The sequence below is a fragment of the Bos taurus genome, chromosome 10 (assembly GCF_002263795.3).
Source record: "Bos taurus isolate L1 Dominette 01449 registration number 42190680 breed Hereford chromosome 10, ARS-UCD2.0, whole genome shotgun sequence".
In the NCBI taxonomy this organism is placed as follows: Eukaryota; Metazoa; Chordata; class Mammalia; order Artiodactyla; family Bovidae; genus Bos; species Bos taurus.
In genome coordinates this window covers 43,518,780-43,536,342 of record NC_037337.1, presented here as the reverse complement: position 1 = coordinate 43,536,342, position 17,563 = coordinate 43,518,780, and the positions used below count along the sequence as shown (strand labels likewise).

General features: G+C 35.8%; 2 protein-coding genes across 3 annotated transcripts in view; one reads left to right on the top strand and one right to left on the bottom strand.

Moving 5' to 3' along the window:
• The window catches only part of SAV1 (salvador family WW domain containing protein 1), a 31,838-nt gene extending 19,048 nt beyond the window's left edge, over positions 1-12,790 (top strand). The window contains 1 exon segment of the mRNA NM_001191362.2: positions 11,378-12,790. Coding sequence (NP_001178291.1) covers positions 11,378-11,579 — 202 coding nt within the window. The 3' untranslated portion in view covers positions 11,580-12,790.
• Positions 12,791-13,386: 596 nt separating this feature from the next.
• ATL1 (atlastin GTPase 1) overlaps positions 13,387-17,563 on the bottom strand; it is a 74,251-nt gene continuing 70,074 nt past the window's right edge. The window contains exons 13-14 of one of the 2 annotated variants that reach the window (NM_001034631.2): positions 16,031-16,045; positions 13,387-14,222 (exon numbers count right to left, since the gene is read on the bottom strand). In NM_001034631.2, coding sequence (NP_001029803.1) covers positions 14,112-14,222; positions 16,031-16,045 — 126 coding nt within the window. In that variant the 3' untranslated portion in view covers positions 13,387-14,111. The remainder of the gene's footprint in view (positions 14,223-16,030; positions 16,046-17,563) is intronic. The other variant, XM_059890515.1, reaches the window with a different exon arrangement.

Genomic DNA, 17,563 nt, shown 5'->3' with positions numbered 1-17,563 from the left:
GTAAAGAATCTGCCTGCTGATGCAGGAGATGCAAGATATGTGGGTTCAGCCCCTGGGTCAGAAAGATCCCCTGGAGGAGGGCATGGCAACCCATTCCAGTATTCTTGGTGGGAAAATTCCATGGACAGAGAAGCCTAATGGGCTGTGGTCCATGAAGTCCCAAAGACTCGGACGTGACTGAAGTGACTGAGCACACGAGGCACTGTTCAATATAATCATGAATAAATGAAATATTTGCCTCAGAGAGCTCTCTTGGAAAACAGAAGCACTCAGATCTAATCCAGTGTGATAAAGATCAGTGACTGATATATACAAAGTGCTGTGATTTCAGAAAAGGGGATGTTTGAAAGTATTATAAATAGTTACTGATAATGCATTGTTTCCTGAACCATCCTGTGCTAAACTTTGAGATATATTCTCTCATATTATCTTCCCCAAACCTATTTTATAGCTGAAAATAACTTAGTCTATGCTAAGATCATACATATATTAAATGGTAGATTTCAGACTTTTATCTAATTCCAAAGTTCATACTCTTAACTTTTGTTGTTATTATTTTCTTATTTAATAATTATTATCATTTATTAAGTATTAAATTTCTGGTACTTTGCTAGGTATTTTACATATAATAATTGCATGTGTAGAGCTGTTGAAAATTATATAAGGTAACATTTTGTAGCCTTACTCTTTTGCATTTCAAAAACCAAACTACCAGCATAAAATAGGCCAAAGAAGAGTTTTAGAAAGTTTAGGATAATTAGAATGATTACACAATGAATTTGGAATTCAGTTCAGTTCAGTCGCTCAATCATGTCCGACTCTCTGTGACCCCGTGTAATGCAGTATGCCAGGCCTCCCTGTCTATCACCAACTCCTGGAGTCCACCCAAACCCATGTCCATCGAGTCACTGATGCCATCCAACCATCTCATCCTCTGTGGTTCCCTTCTCCTCCTGCCCTCAATCTTTCCCAGCATCAAGGTCTTTTCCAATGAGTCAGCTCTTTGCATCAGGTGGCCAAAGTATTGGAGTTTCAGCTTCAACATCAGTCCTTCCAATGAACACCCAGACTGATCTCCTTTAGGATGGACTGGTTGGATCTCCTTGCAGTCCAAGGGACTCGCAAGAGTCTTCTCCAACACCACAGTTCAAAAGCATCAATTCTTCGGCGCTCAGCTTTCTTTATAGTCCAGCTCTCACATCCATACATGACCATTGGGAAAAACCATAGCCTTGACTAGACGAACCTTTGTTGGCAAAGTAATGTCTCTGCTTTTGAATATGCTATCTAGGTTGGTCATAACTTTCCTTCCAAGTAAGTGTCTTTTAATTTCATGGCTGCGGTCACCATCTGCAGTGATTCTGGAGCCCCCAAAAATAAAGTCTGACACTGTTTCCACTCTTTCCCCATCTATTTCCCATGAAATGATGGGACCAGATGCCATGATAGTTTTCTGAATGTTGAGCTTTAAGCCAACTTTTTCACTCTCCACTTTCACTTTCATCAAGAGGCTTTTTAGTTGCCCTTCACTTTGTGCCATAAGGGTGGTGTCATCTGCATATCTGAGGTTATTGATATTTCTCCCAGCAATCTTGATTTCAACTTGTGCTTCTTCCAGCCCAGCGTTTCTCATGATGTACTCTGCATAAAAGTTAAATAAGCAGGGTGACAATATCCAGCCTTGACGTACTCTTTTTCCTATTTGGAACCAGTCTGTTGTTCCATGTCCAGTTCTAATTGTTGCTTCCTGACCTGCATACAGATTTCTCAAGAGGCAGGTCAGGTGGTCTGGTATTTCCATCTCTTTCAGAATTTTCCACAGTTTATTATGATGCATACCATCAAAGGCTTTGGCATAGTCAATAAAACAGAAATAGATGTTTTTCTGGAACTCTCTTGCTTTTTCCATGATCCAGCAGATGTTAGCAATTTGATCTCTGGTTCCTCTGCCTTTTCTAAAACCAGCTTGAACATCAGGAAGTTCACGGTTCACATATTGCTGAAGCCTGGCTTGGAGAATTTTGAGCATTACTTTAGTAGTGTGTGAGATGAGTGCAATTGTGTGGTAGTTTGAGCATTCTTTGGCATTGCCTTTCTTTGGGATTGGGATGAAAACTGACCTTTTCCAGTCCTATGGCCACTGCTGAGTTTTCCAAATTTGCTGGCAATTTGAGTGCAGCACTTCCACAGCATCATCTTTCAGGATTTGAAATAGCTCAACTGGAATTCCATCACCTCCATCAGCTTTGTTCGTAGTGATGCTTTTTAAGGCCCACTTGACTTCACATTCCAGGATGTCTGGCTCTAGGTGAGTGATCACACCATCGTGATTATCTTGGTTGTGAAGATCTTTTTTGTACAGTTCTTTTGTGATTTTATCTATAAAGCTGACATTGGTCGTGAAGATCTTTTTTGTACAGTTCTTTTGTGATTTTATCTATAAAGCTGACATCCTTTTGAAACTTACTACTACTCTTCTGTGTTTTTGATGGGCTTCTCTGGTAGCTCAGACGGTAAAGCATCTGCCTACAATGTGGGAGACCCGGGTTTGATCCCTGAGTCAGGAAGATCCCCTGGCGAAGGAAAGGGCAACCCACTCCAGTATTCATGCCTGGAAAATCCCATGGACCGAGGAGCCTCGTGGGCTACAATCCATGGGGTCACAGAGAGTCGGACACGACTGAGTGACTTCTGTGTGTGTGCGTGTTTTGTGTATTCTTGCCACCTCTTCTTAACATCTTCTGCTTCTGTTGCTGCTGCTACTGCTGCTAAGTCGCTTCAGTCATGTCCGACTCTGTGCGACCCCATAGATGGCAGCCCACTAGGCTCCTCTTTCCCTGGGATTCTCCAGGCAAGAATACTGGAGTGGGTTGCCATTTCCTTTAGGTCCCTACTATTTCTGTCCTTTATTGAGCCCATCTTTGCATGAAATGTTCCCTTGGTATCTCTAATTTTCTTGAAGAGATCTCTAGTCTTCCCCATTCTGTTTTCCTCTATTTCTTTGCATTGATCGCTGAGGAAGGCTTTCTTCTCTGTCCTTGCTATTCTTTGGAACTCTGCATTCAAATGGGTATATCTTTCCTTTTCCCCTTTGCTTTTCGCTTCCCTTTTCACAGCTATTTGTAAGGCCTCCTCAGACAACCATTTTGCTTTTTTGCATTTCTTTTTCTTGAGGATGGTCTTGATTCCTGTCTCCTATACAATGTCATGAACCTCCGTCTATAGTTCATCAGGCACTCTATCAGATCCAGTCCCTTAAGTCTAGTTCTCACTTCCACTGTATAGTTATAAGGGATTTGATTTAGGTCATACTTGAATGGTCTAGTGGTTTTCTCCACTTTCTTCAATTTCAGTCTGAATTTGGCAATAAGGAGTTCATGATCTGAGCCACAGTCAGCTCCCGGTCTTGTTTTTGCCGACTGTATAGAGCAGAATTCTCCATCTTTGGCTGCAAAGAAATAATCAGTCTGATTTCGCTGTTGACCATCTGGTGATGTCCATGTGTAGAGTCTTCTCTTGTGTTTTTGGGAGAGGGTGTTTGCTATGACCAGTGCATTCTCTTGGCAGAACTCTATTAGCCTTTGCCCTGCTTCATTCTGTACTCCAAGGCCAAATTTGCCTGTTACTCCAGGAGTTTCTTGACTTCCTACTTTTGCATTCCAGTCCCCTATAATGAAAAGGACATCTTTTTTGGGCGTTAGTTCTAGAAGGTCTTGTAGATCTTCATAGAACTGTTCAGCTTCTTCAAGTCTTAACTGGTTGGGGTGGTCATTTACTATGAATTATTTATTTTTGGCCAACATAAACATTCCCTTACATCTATTTCAGTCTTCTCAGTTTGTAAATTCATGGCTGTTGATATGTGGCCTGATGCAGAGGTAAGATGATATTTCAAGGTTTTGGTCTAAAAGGATCAGTTTTTTCCTCTGTAAGTCAAATTTAAGCCTTGTTAAGTGTAATGTTTAAATAGGTTCTAATTATAGATATTATTCTACAAAGTATAAACAGTGTTTGTCACAAGTCTGGTTTTTATTTGATTTGAAATTCTGTAGACATTTATCCATAGAAGTTAAGGTTTGGTGTCTGAGCTCACCTCCAGAAGCCTCTTTATCTTACAATCCATATAGTGTAGAAATGAGATGAGGAGAGATGGCAGACTCGTCTTCCCCTTTTCCCTCTCTTCTTTCAGTCTTGATAGCACTGACTACTGCTGCATATAGCCTTTGTTCATATGCTGATCCTGTCATATATAATGTGTACATATATTTCTGTTTCCGTAAGTTTGGAAGAATATGTGCCTGTTTACATTTGTTGTTTCTGGGAGTTGATAAGATTGAGCAGGGTTATTCTTTCTATATTGTTATGTCTGCTCTATAGCAATTGTTAGAAATAGCTAAAAAGCTTTCCTTTTGAGGGGAAAAAGATGGTACTTAAATGGAATGCTTTGGTTCTTACGGGAAAAAAAAAAAAACTTCCAAAGGTTATAGTCTCTTTCAACTCTGGTTCTTTGAACTAGCTATAAAACTATAGGAAATTGGTAGCTTGATAGGGATTGCGTTGAATCTATAAATTGCTTTGGGTAGTATACTCATTTTCACTATATTGATTCTTCCAATCCATGAACATGGTATATTTCTCCATCTATTAGTGTCCTCTTTGATTTCTTTCACCAGTGTTTCATAGTTTTCTATATATAGGTCTTTAGTTTCTTTAGGTAGATATATTCCTAAGTATTTTATTCTTTCCGTTGCAATGGTGAATGGAATTGTTTCCTTAATTTCTCTTTCTGTTTTCTCATTATTAGTGTATAGGAATGCAAAGGATTTCTGTGTGTTGATTTTATATCCTGCAACTTTACTATAGTCATTGATTATTTCTAGTAATTTTCTGGTGGAGTCTTTAGGGTTTTCTATGTAGAGGATCATGTCATCTGCAAATAGTGAGAGTTTTACTTCTTCTTTTCCAATTTGGATTCCTTTTACTTCTTTTTCTGCTCTGATTGCTGTGGCCAAAACTTCCAAAACTATGTTGAATAGTAATGGTGAAAGTGGGCACCCTTGTCTTGTTCCTGACTTTAGAAGAAATGCTTTCAATTTTTCACCATTGAGGATAATGTTTGCTGTGGGTTTGTCATATATAGCTTTTATTATGTTGAGGTATGTTCCAAACCCCAGGGTTAGTAGAAGGAAAGAAATCTTAAAAATTAGAGCAGAAATAAATGCAAAAGAAACAAAAGAGACCATAGCAAAAATCAACAAAACCAAAAGCTGGTTCTTTGAAAGGATAAATAAAATTGACAAACCATTAGCCAGACTCATCAAGAAACAAAAGGAGAAAAATCAAATCAACAAAATTAGAAACGAAAATGGAGAGATCACAACAGACAACACAGAAATACAAAGGATCATAAGAGACTACTATCAACAATTATATGCCAATAAAATGGACAACGTGGAAGAAATGGACAAATTCTTAGAAAAGTACAACTTTCCAAAACTGGACCAAGAAGAAATAGAAAATCTTAACAGACCCATCACAAGCACGGAAATCTGGTCAACCACTTGTAAAAGAATGAAACTAGACCACTTTCTAACACCATACACAAAAATAAACTCAAAATGGATTAAAGATCTAAACGTAAGACCAGAAACTATAAAACTCCTAGAGGAGAACATAGGCAAAACACTCTCCGACATACATGACAGCAGGATCCTCTATGACCCACCTCCCAGAATATTGGAAATAAAAGCAAAAATAAACAAATGGGACCTAATTAACCTTAAAAGCTTCTGCACATCAAAGGAAACCATTAGCAAGGTGAAAAGACAGCCTTCAGAATGGGAGAAAATAATAGCAAATGAAGCAACCGACAAACAACTAATCTCAAAAATATACAAGCAACTCCTACAGCTCAACTCCAGAAAAATAAACGACCCAATCAAAAAATGGGCCAAAGAACTAAATAGACATTTCTCCAAAGAAGACACACAGATGGCTAACAAACACATGAAAAGATGCTCAACATCACTCATTATCAGAGAAATGCAAATCAAAACCACTATGAGGTACCATTTCACACCAGTCAGAATGGCTGCGATCCAAAAGTCTACAAATAATAAATGCTGGAGAGGGTGTGGAGAAAAGGGAACCCTCTTACACTGTTGGTGGGAATGCAAACTAGTACAGCCACTATGGAGAACAGTGTGGAGATTCCTTAAAAAACTGGAAATAGAACTGCCTTATGATCCAGTAATCCCACTGCTGGGCATACACACTGAGGAAACCAGAAGGGAAAGAGACACGTGTACCCCAATGTTCATCGCAGCACTGTTTATAATAGCCAAGACATGGAAGCAACCTAGATGTCCATCAGCAGATGAATGGATAAGAAAGCTGTGGTACATATACACAATGGAGTATTACTCAGCCATTAAAAAGAATACATTTGAATCAGTTCTAATGAGGTGGATGAAACCGGAGCCTATTATACAGAGTGAAGTAAGCCAGAAGGACAAACATAAATACAGTATACTAACGCATATATATGGAATTTAGAAAGATGGTAACAATAACCCGGTGTATGAGACAGCAAAAGAGACACTGATGTATAGAACAGTCTTATGGACTCTGTGGGAGAGGGAGAGGGTGGGAAGATTTGGGAGAGTGGCATTGAAACATGTAAAATATCATGTAGGAAACGAGTTGCCAGTCCAGGTTCGATGCACGATGCTGGATGCTTGGGGCTGGTGCACTGGGACAGCCCAGAGGGATGGTATGGGGAGGGAGGAGGGAGGAGGGTTCGGGATGGGGAACACATGTATACCTGTGGCGGATTCATTTTGATATTTGGCAAAACTAATACAATTATGTAAAGTTTAAAAATAAAATAAAATCAAAATGTTAAAAAAAAAAAAACTATAGGAAATTAACCACTTAAACTTTTTTCAAATAGATCAGAACTTTCCCAGAATGGGCCAGTGAGAAGAGTTTATTTATAAGTCCTGTTTAAGCAGTAAAGGAGCAAGTATTCCTTTACTGCTTAAAACAAGAGGTCTAGAAACCTTTTAGTTGATGCTAAATTTTTGTCTCTGAAGAGGATTAGAAGTGGTTAATATTGTCTGTCAACAAAAGATGAGTTGTTATCTATGAATTAGATAATGGAGAATCAATTACTTATCTCATCCCAGAGGTTTTAGCCAAAAAATTAGCTTGTTTCTTCTTCTTGTTTAACAAACAATGGACATCATCTAGCTTTCTAAAGTGCTTTAATTCTATCTCTAGCAGCAACTTACTGGCTTAGAACAGATAATATTCTAATTATTTATTGGTTTAGTAAAGTTAGGTTTCTAAGTTTGATCATAGAAGTCTGTAATGTATTACGTAATTGTCAGCAAGCTAAACTATAGGAGAATATTAAAAGATTTAATCTTTAACAGGAAAAAGAACATCAGGAACATGTTTACTTTGTTATTCCTCACACGCCCCCACCCCAGTCCCCAATAGTTTGTGGCACAGACTATTTTATTCCTGTGTCTATGATCCTGCAGTATCACTGTTGACTCACTTCTGGGTATAGGAGAAAAGGGAGTGGGCATACTGTTACATAAGGCAGGCACAGGGAACTTGGGCTATATACCATACCTGGGGCCTGGAATAGCAGTACTTTCTGGGCTCCTGAAGGCAGCATCCATTGGCGTGTGAACCAGGTTTTTTGGTAGCATTACAGCAATTGCTATTTGTGTATATAGGCTATTTATAGTACCGTTTGAATAGAATACTGATGTAGGTAAAATATAGCAAAAGAAAAGGATACTGGAGTAGTTTACATCCTATTTTCTGAATGATTTACCTGTACAGAGTATAGTGGCCAAAAGTTAAACTGAAGCAGGTTATTTGGCTCATTAAGAATAGGAATTACATACATTTTTTTTTCTTTAAAAAATTAAATAGCAGGCATAGGCAGAGGGAAGTCACTATACAGAACTATTAGCAAGGTGAAAAGACAGCCTTCAGAATGGGAGAAAATAATAGCAAATGAAGCAACCGACAAACAACTAATCTCAAAAATATACAAGCAACTCCTACAGCTCAACTCCAGAAAAATAAATGACCCAATCAAAAAATGGGCCAAAGAACTAAATAGACATTTCTCCAAAGAAGACATACAGATGGCTAACAAACACATGAAAAGATGCTCAACATCACTCATTATCAGAGAAATGCAAATCAAAACCACTATGAGGTACCATTTCACACCAGTCAGAATGGCTGCGATCCAAAAGTCTACAAATAATAAATGCTGGAGAGGGTGTGGAGAAAAGGGAACCCTCTTACACTGTTGGTGGGAATGCAAACTAGTACAGCCACTATGGAGAACAGTGTGGAGATTCCTTAAAAAACTGGAAATAGAACTGCCTTATGATCCAGCAATCCCACTGCTGGGCATACACACTGAGGAAACCAGAAGGGAAAGAGACACGTGTACCCCAATGTTCATCGCAGCACTGTTTATAATAGCCAGGACATGGAAGCAACCTAGATGTCCATCAGCAGACGAATGGATAAGAAAGTGGTGGTACATATACACAATGGAGTATTACTCAGCCATTAAAAAGAATACATTTGAATCAGTTCTAATGAGGTGGATGAAACTGGAGCCTATTATACAGAGTGAAGTAAGCCAGAAGGACAAACACCAATACAGTATACTAACGCATATATATGGAATTTAGAAAGATGGTAACGATAACCCTGTATACGAGACAGCAAAAGAGACACTGATGTATAGAACAGTCTTATGGACACTGTGGGAGAGGGAGAGGGTGGTAAGATTTGGGAGAATGGCATTGAAACATGTGAAATGTCATGTATGAAACGAGATGCCAGTCCAGGTTCAATGCACGATGCTGGATGCTTGGGACTGGTGCACTGGGACGACCCAGAGGGATGGTATGGGGAGGGAGGAGGGAGGAGGGTTCAGGATGGATTTTCTTTTAAAAATTTAAAATAAATTAAAAAAATAAATAAAAATAAAACCAAAAAAAAAAAGAAACAGCAGGGGCAAGGATTTGGAATGGAAATTGACAGATTGCATACTTTTATTATTTATGGTTTCCCTTAGAGTGCTTTTTCCTCTTCCCAGAGTATTTTCACTAAATACTCTTGATTTTCTTGCTTCTACACAAAATCCTATTCTTGATGCCAAATGCTGAGATGGGAAGTCAGAAAGTTATCTGAAGCTTTTTTCTTTATAAAAACTTGAATGTGTATACAGAATGATGTTGTTTACTTGCAAAATTGGGTCTGACTCTTTTACGACTCCATAGACTATAGCCTGCCAGGCTCTTCTGTCCATTGGATTTCCTAGACAAGAGTATTTAAGTGGGTTGCTGTTTCCTTCTCCAGGGGATCTTCCCAACCCAGGGATCAAACCCACATTGCCTCCATTGGCAAGTTGGTCCTTTACCACTGAGCCACGAGGGAAGCCCAAACATGTCTTAAAAACAAGTTTGATATTTTCTAATATTACTATATTTATTCTTCTCCCTCCTTTTTCTTTCTATAAAGTATCCAGATGATAAATGAGCTTTAACATGCTTATAGTTCACCTGGCATAAATTTAAGCATCTTGAATCAGTAGACATTGCTGAAATGCCCCTTAGCTATGAAATTCAGACTTAAGGAGATTAAGGGTTTTTGTTGTTGTTAGGAATTATGAATTTGTTTCAAACAAATAAGTGAAATCTTAAGCTACATGAATGGCAGAGGTTCTAGGAAATACCTTACAACTATTTCTTCATGGAGACTTTGTATTTTTTGTAGTATTTCTCCAATTTGGCAAATAGTTGGCAAATAGTTTCTTCATGGAGACTCAGTATTTTTTGTAGTATGACTCCCAATTTGGCCAACAATTGGAGTTTCCGTCTAAAGAGAATATAACTTTTTATAAACTTAGCTTTCTGCTAAGTTTATCTGTAAGTAAATTTGCAGTGCTCATTAATTAAATTAATAAATTTGGGGTCCAAACTATATTTACCTTGTGATTTTGTGCTTCTGGTATTCTGGTACACATACCCAAGTTGCATAGAAAGGTATGTCAACATGCCAAGCACAGTACGTGGCTCATAGTGGCTGCTTTATGTTTGTTTGCTGTTTCCCTTTTTAAAAAAAAAATTATATGATCCCCTTGGAATAAGATGATAAATTAGTTACCAAAGAATCATTGGGTAGGAAATGTTATAAATTATTAAGAATAAATTTATTAGAATTTACAGTTAAAGTTCTTTCCTGTCTGTTCTGCAATATGATTTGAGAAATATAATATATAGGTATATGCTTTGCTCTAGTTCTTTTTCTAGTCTCAGTAGGTATTAATCATTCAGAACTATTATTCTCATACATCTTGGTCCCTATAGTTTTCTACCTTTCTGATCTTTTAGTCACTGAACAATTTTATTTATTTATATATATATATATATATATATACACTCACATATACACACACACATATACACACGTATACACATACACACCTCTATAGGTTTCATCCATAAAATAAGATGATTGGATTAGAATGCTGTCTTCAGGTCCCTTTCAATGCAAAGTGTAAATTACCACTTTAGTAGATTGTTGTATACTTCGTCGCAGTATGTGATGTACTTACCCATTGAAAAGGGACTAAAAGCCTTCTGAAATGTATATAAATGTAAACTTACATGAGTCCATCCCCATATCATGCAGTCTTCTACAGTCTTTATTCTCATTCTGAAAAGAGCTGTTCTTTCCTTTCGGCTTGAGTTTTTCTGTTTTTTGTTGTTGTTTGTAATAGCGTATACGCAGCCTCAGGATTATGCAGCCCACTAATGATGGTTCCTTTTCATTTGTTTACCTGCTTAGTTCCTTGTTTGCTATAGTGAACAGTATACCTCAAAAAGCTTTATCAACACTAATGACAAATGATCTTGCCTATTTTTTTGTACTGTTCTTTGAGGGACAGTATGGTCTAAAGTATTCTTACCTTCCTGACAGTTAACTTTGGATGAAGTTAAGAACAGCATGAAATGTGTTCTTCAAAATTACAGAACCACAGTGATTTGAAATCAGTGTTCACTATTACCTAGTGTTAATATTAGAATAACTGATACATAAGATGAACAAAATAGGTATTTTTAAATTGAAATGAAGTAATATTAGCAGATTTTTCCTCTTCCTAAAAAAGTGTATTTAAGTAGCAGATAATAACTTGGTTATTTTTAATTGAAGTTTGTGGTTTATTAATTACAGTAAAATTGATACTTATAAAATAGACCAATTTACTAATATAAATATATATTTATGTATATGGTGTGAACATATGTCTGATTGTGTTTTAAAACAGATACGACCATATTCTGAAGTGGGAACTCTTTCAGCTGGCTGACCTGGACACATACCAGGGAATGCTAAAGTTGCTTTTCATGAAAGAACTGGAACAGATCGTTAAAATGTATGAAGCCTACAGACAGGCTCTTCTCACAGAGTTGGAAAATCGTAAGCAGAGACAGCAGTGGTATGCCCAGCAACATGGCAAGAATTTTTAAGTTAATTTTTTAAAAACAAAATTTAAGTTTTTTAAGGGCTTTAAAATATTTTCACAGATTAAAAAACTGCAAATACTTTGGTTAATAAAGGCAGCTTACTTTTTGGAAATTATAAAGTTCTAATTTTACATGTATTTTGTTATTAAAAATATTATTTTATTGAGAAAAAATGAGTTTATCACTTTAAGGGCCAACAATGACACTCTAAATGCTGTATATCTGAAAACTGCTTTGCATATTCTTGATGGAGACAAATGTCATTTAACCAGATATTAAATAGGAAATGATCAGTTGGTAAACTGTCACAATAGTAGTACCTTTCTTTAAAAAACAGAGAAAGAGATAATGTATGCAGTATTTAAAAAGCGTTTACTGCTGTAGTATGGAATATTGTCTGGAATTGGATGGTTTAAGTATTACCATTGTGTAGTTCAAAACAAAACAGGACTTGGAACCTTTATTGTGATACATTTTTATATATAATATATAGGGTTACTCTGCCCTGCCCCCAGCTGTAAAGAACTGTTTTAAAACATGTTGGGAAAATATTTTTTTGGTATGAAAGGGTGAAGGACCTGTAATGTTTCAGGGATAAATTTAGGTAAAAGGCTCCAGCCTGTGTGGGAAAGTTGTGTACAGTACTCAAGAGTTGCTAATGTTACTTCCTTCCTTTGGGCCAGGGCTCTTACGGCATTTAGTAACATGGTTCTGATAAGACTGAGGTCGCTTCCCAACAGCATAGCACGCTGCCATCCTAAAAGACTGGGTTGAGCTGCCAAAAATGACAATCAGGGATTCATTAAGAAATCTTGGTCATTAAATTTGACTGTATGTATTTTTTAATCTTCTAAGAGTTTGTCACAGAAGTTTAAAAGTTGGCATTTTCCTCCCAACTTATTTGCCTTTTGGTTTAGTAGTTATTAAGACACTGTTCATAACTAGCACAGTACATTTGACTGCAGGCAAATTTATGGCACAGCTAGCCTATAAATCTCTACAATTCTGTGAATTTCAACACTTGTTGAAATAGCTGTTCAGTTATATTTACACATGTTGTAAATATGTAAATAAATTTTTAGTTTAGGTAATCTTTCAAAATATAAAGTTCTAGTTAGATATCGATGAATATGAATTATTGATAAAATGTTGAAAATGTTAAATGTTTGGTTTTATATAACAAGCTTATTAAATATATTTTTGTGGAAACTAAATGTGTTGCATTTGAGTCCATGTTTTATGCATAATGCTTACAAAGAGTCTACTTTTCCATTCAGCAGGCCCATAGGCAAAGGAAGCAGAATGAAAGGGGTATCCAAAAATGAAAATAGGCCAGTGGAATTTTATCAGTGGGAAAAGTTATTTCTCAGGCCATGTGATCAAACTTGGCTAAGATGTGAGCTTATATATCTTATGAACTCTCACATACTTTTCCATCTTTACTCTTTACTTAATATTACCATTTCATTTAACTAAAGCTTAGCTATTTCTAAGAAAGTTATAAATTACTCTGTTTTAGAGCTCCTGGATAAGAGGCATTACTTTTTTTTTTCTTTCATTACTGCACATTTTTATCCTCTAAAAAGTATGAAATTCCACTACAGATTTTAGTAATTAGAAATACAATATAGAATCACTGGTTTAAAAGAACTGGAAGGTACCTAAATGGGATCAGCATACATATGTTAAAATGAAAAGCTAAATCTGTAATGGTGTCAACATTAGAGAAAATGCATTTTGAATTTAAAAAAGAGATAGAAACTTTTCCTCTTCTGTATCAGCGCCTCCCAAACATTTCCAAATTCAGTTGTTTTTAATCTTAGGAACCAGAATAAACTTTAATAATAGTTCACATGTTAAAAGAATAAACCTATGATGAATACATATCTTTGTGTACCAAATGAAAAAATATACAATGCAGTGAAACTCAAATACATATACAAAGTGATTTTTTTGTGCATTTTTGATCAAGAGGTTTATATTCTATATTAAACAATAATATAAAAGAAGCAATATATAGTTTCTGATAAAGCAACTGAAAAGCTCTCTTAGATGTCTTTTATAATAAAAGCTAATGGTATATGTAAGATGGTATAGGTTGAATCAAGCCTATTGAGCTATGTTTTAACAAATGCCTATGTGAAATAATTTAAAAATTCTTCTGTAGAAATTAAATGAGCATATCCAAATGTGGAGTAATATTACTACATGGTTTAACTATAACCCAGTAGTAGTATTTAGTAAATTCAAGCAGAACACATGTACCATTATCATAAATAGACAAATTCTTTAAATTATAATAGCATATTTGAAGACAAAATCAAGAAACTATACATGTTAACAAATGATATAACCATGCATACATATATCTGCTTATTAGACACTGAAGTAAAAGAACTAAGCTGTTGTGCAGTCTTCAGAGGTGCTTGGCATTCTACTCTGTTCTGATGGAAGCACTTTGTATGTTTGCATGGAAACGTAAAACAATATTTAATTGACAATTTGGTCATGCACCTGTATTTTTTAAATTTGGGGTTACATTTTCTTCTTTTCTGATTGTTCAGTAGATTCTGACTTTGGTGCAGGAAAAGCTTGATGATACAGATGTCTGTGGGTTGCTGCTGCACTGTAAAGCTTGTATAAAGCCTAGAAATAAAATAATCAAGATTATTTTAAAAAATGATAAAACATTTTATTAAATACATAGATATAAATTTTTTCCTTTTAGTGTAATTTATGGTACTATATAAAATTTAGCATGCTAAATTTGGAATCCTTAGTAATCTGTCTAACATATATACTAATAACTAGTATCTCAGCAGTCAAAAGTATTTTCAACTCTCCAGTGTGTTGATAGTACTACTTATGCAGGTTGATCTCTATGGTAAATGTTCTATCCTCGGATTGCATTTTCTTTTACCGTTCCCACCTTTTGGAGGAGAGCTTCCTAACCACTGTATCCCAGGGATGTGGAAAACTCATATTGTGAATATTATTAGTTTTAGAATAATTGTGGGAGCTCATAACTTGTGATTGCCAATAGCTAATTTATTATACACAGGTAGAACACTTGCTATTGGACCTTCCTGATAGGTTTTTCAGAAAGGGACCACTTTTTATTCTCCATAATTTCCTGATATGATGGGCTTTCTCAAATATGCTCTTTTCCCTTGCTTCCACTAATCAGTTCATAGCTTACAAAACCTTTATTCAGAAACATTACCTTAGAAAGTCTTCCTTCATTAAAAGTACCTCTGTCGTTGTTATTTGTCTGTGTAACAGTGTTTGCATCATAGAAATGTTTACATACTGCTTTCTGAAGTGTCCATAAATATTTTTATGTTTTTTTTAACCCCTCACCTAGTTTCTAAAATTCATTACCTCCTCTGACTTTCACATAATGAACACTCAGTTAAGACCAATTTATCTGATGTAATTCTACAGTCTTTAAAAAGTCTGAATATTTTTAAAGGCTGAATAAAAGCTTGATATCCTTAAATAGAATTTCCAGGAAATTCCATTCATTTTTATCTTTTTGAGTCTTTATGGCTATTTTCTTAACTCTGAATTATACCATCATCAATTTACAAATGCATACTGGCACAACCTTAGTTCTATTCTGATTCTAATACATGCAGTTTAATCAATGTTTTCTTAAAAGTTCGTATTTTTTCTTAAGATTTGATTTACAAAGTTGAAATTTATTGTTACTGTTTTAGTAAATTCATTTTACTGAATTTTACATAAAATAATTCCTTGTTGACTTATAAATATTAAATATATCCTTGGTATCTGATTGGCAGACATAACCTAGTTATATATAAAACAGCAGAAACCAAGGAAAGAATTACGTACTGTCACTGTAGTTGCTGAAGATCAGTATTGCTTTCTGAAAGTAATGACCTAAATGAGTCCACAGAAATAACTTTTCTTATGTGAAAATGATTCCTTCATAGAAACTTAGATTATTCCTCAGATACAGACTTTCTGCACATGTGCAGTGGGAGAAATGAACACTAATTTACAGGTCAGGTCCAAGGTATGCCAAGAAAGTTAGTTACACTACATGCTGGCCTGAAACCTGCTTAAAGTGGTACAGTATCTCTTTCAGAAGCCACAGTTCTAAAGGTTGTAGCTCTATTTACTCTGCATTACTTAAGTTTCCTCCAGATTTTCATAACTACTTGTTTCACTCTGCAGTAGAGCAAAATGCCCAATGTTAGAGCTTAAGATTTTTGAAAATTTCTAAACATTCAGAAGTAAAATATTCCTGATAATCAATTCTTGTGTTTCATAGGCAGATAAAATTATATATCATGTTCAGAGTAAATTAAATATTTTAAAACCTCTCTACATTGAGACATCCTTTAATGACTAGTTGGTTCATAAAATAAGACAATCATAATGTTTATAAATATACAAATAGTTCTTAATTTAAGAAAAATTTAACTTACCTCATTTGTACTTCCCTGTGGTAAAGGCAGATTAAAGGGGAGAAAAGAGAAGTATATATCCTGCTTCATTAATAGCACTATGATAATCAACCTTATTTACATTAGTAATTTGAGAGCATTTAGGAACAAATACACCTTGAGAGAGGGGACATGTGTATACCTATGGCTGATTCATGTTGATGTATGGCAGAAACCAACACAACTTAGTAAAGCAGTTACTTCAAGTTAAAAATATTTAGACCATATACCCCTGCAGATTTTTTCAATTTAGATTACGTATTTAATCTGAATCTTCTGAAGGGCCCAATTCTATATTTATCACAGGTTTCAGCATCATATTCTAGGAGGGCTTTGGGATTTACCTTAAATAGCCCCTCTTCATCTTTTGAGGTTGAGGGGCTTTTTGAGGCAGTGGCTCAGAGGATCCAATTTTAATTAATTCTTTTCCAGTAGTGCTACCATTTATCAGTATATATCTCAATTAGATTCTTCAAAGACACACAGTATATCCATCAGTTACAATTTGGTTTTAAAGAATATAAACATACTCAATGCTGAGATAATTGTAGCTATCACTTGCTACCTGCAGACCATAAATATTCACAAGTCTTAACTCCAAAATTTTATGAAGAATCTCAACTTTAGTTTCACTAAATTTATTGAAATTTTCATGTGGTAATTGATACTTCCAGAATGAAAGGTGAGATGATTTTTATTCTCGTGTGTTTATAATTGTTTCCCCTGTCCATAATCAGTTATTTGAACAGCAGACCATGGTGACCCTGGGTTGGTTAATTGGACCATAGAGGACAACTGACCCAGAAGCAGCTGATCCAGAAGTTGACCTGGACTCATTTTAGGGCCTGGTACAAATGAATAGTTTAAAGAGACAATCTGAAGTAATCAGATACTGTGTTGAAAGGTTTTACTAAAAGAGACAGTGATACGACTTCAGATGGTCATTTATATATGCTCCTAACAATGGTTCTATGAAGGCCTACAAGATCTTCTAGAACTAACACCCAAAAAAGATATCCTCTTCATAATAAGGAACTGGAATGAAAAAGTAGGAAGTCAAGAGCTTCCTAGAGTTACAGGCAAATTTGGCCTTGGAGTACAAAACGAAGCAGGTCATAGACTAACAGAGTTTTGCCAAGAGAATGAACTGGTCATAGCAAACACCCTCTTCCAGCAACACAAGAGAAGACTGTACACATGGACATCACCAAATGGTCAATACCAAAATCAGAATGATTATATTCTTTGTAGCCAAAGAGGGAGAAGCTCTATACAGTCAGCAAAAACAAGACCAGGAGCTGACTGTGACTCAGATCATGAACTCCTTATTGCCAAATTCAGACGTAAATTGAAGAAAGTAGGGAAAACCACTAGACCAGTCAGGTATGGCCTAAATCAAATCCCTTATGATTATACAGTGGAAGTGAGAAATAGATTCAAGGGATTAGATCTGGTAGAGTACCTGAAGAACTATGGACAGGTTCGTGACATTGTACAGGAGGCAGTAATCAAGAC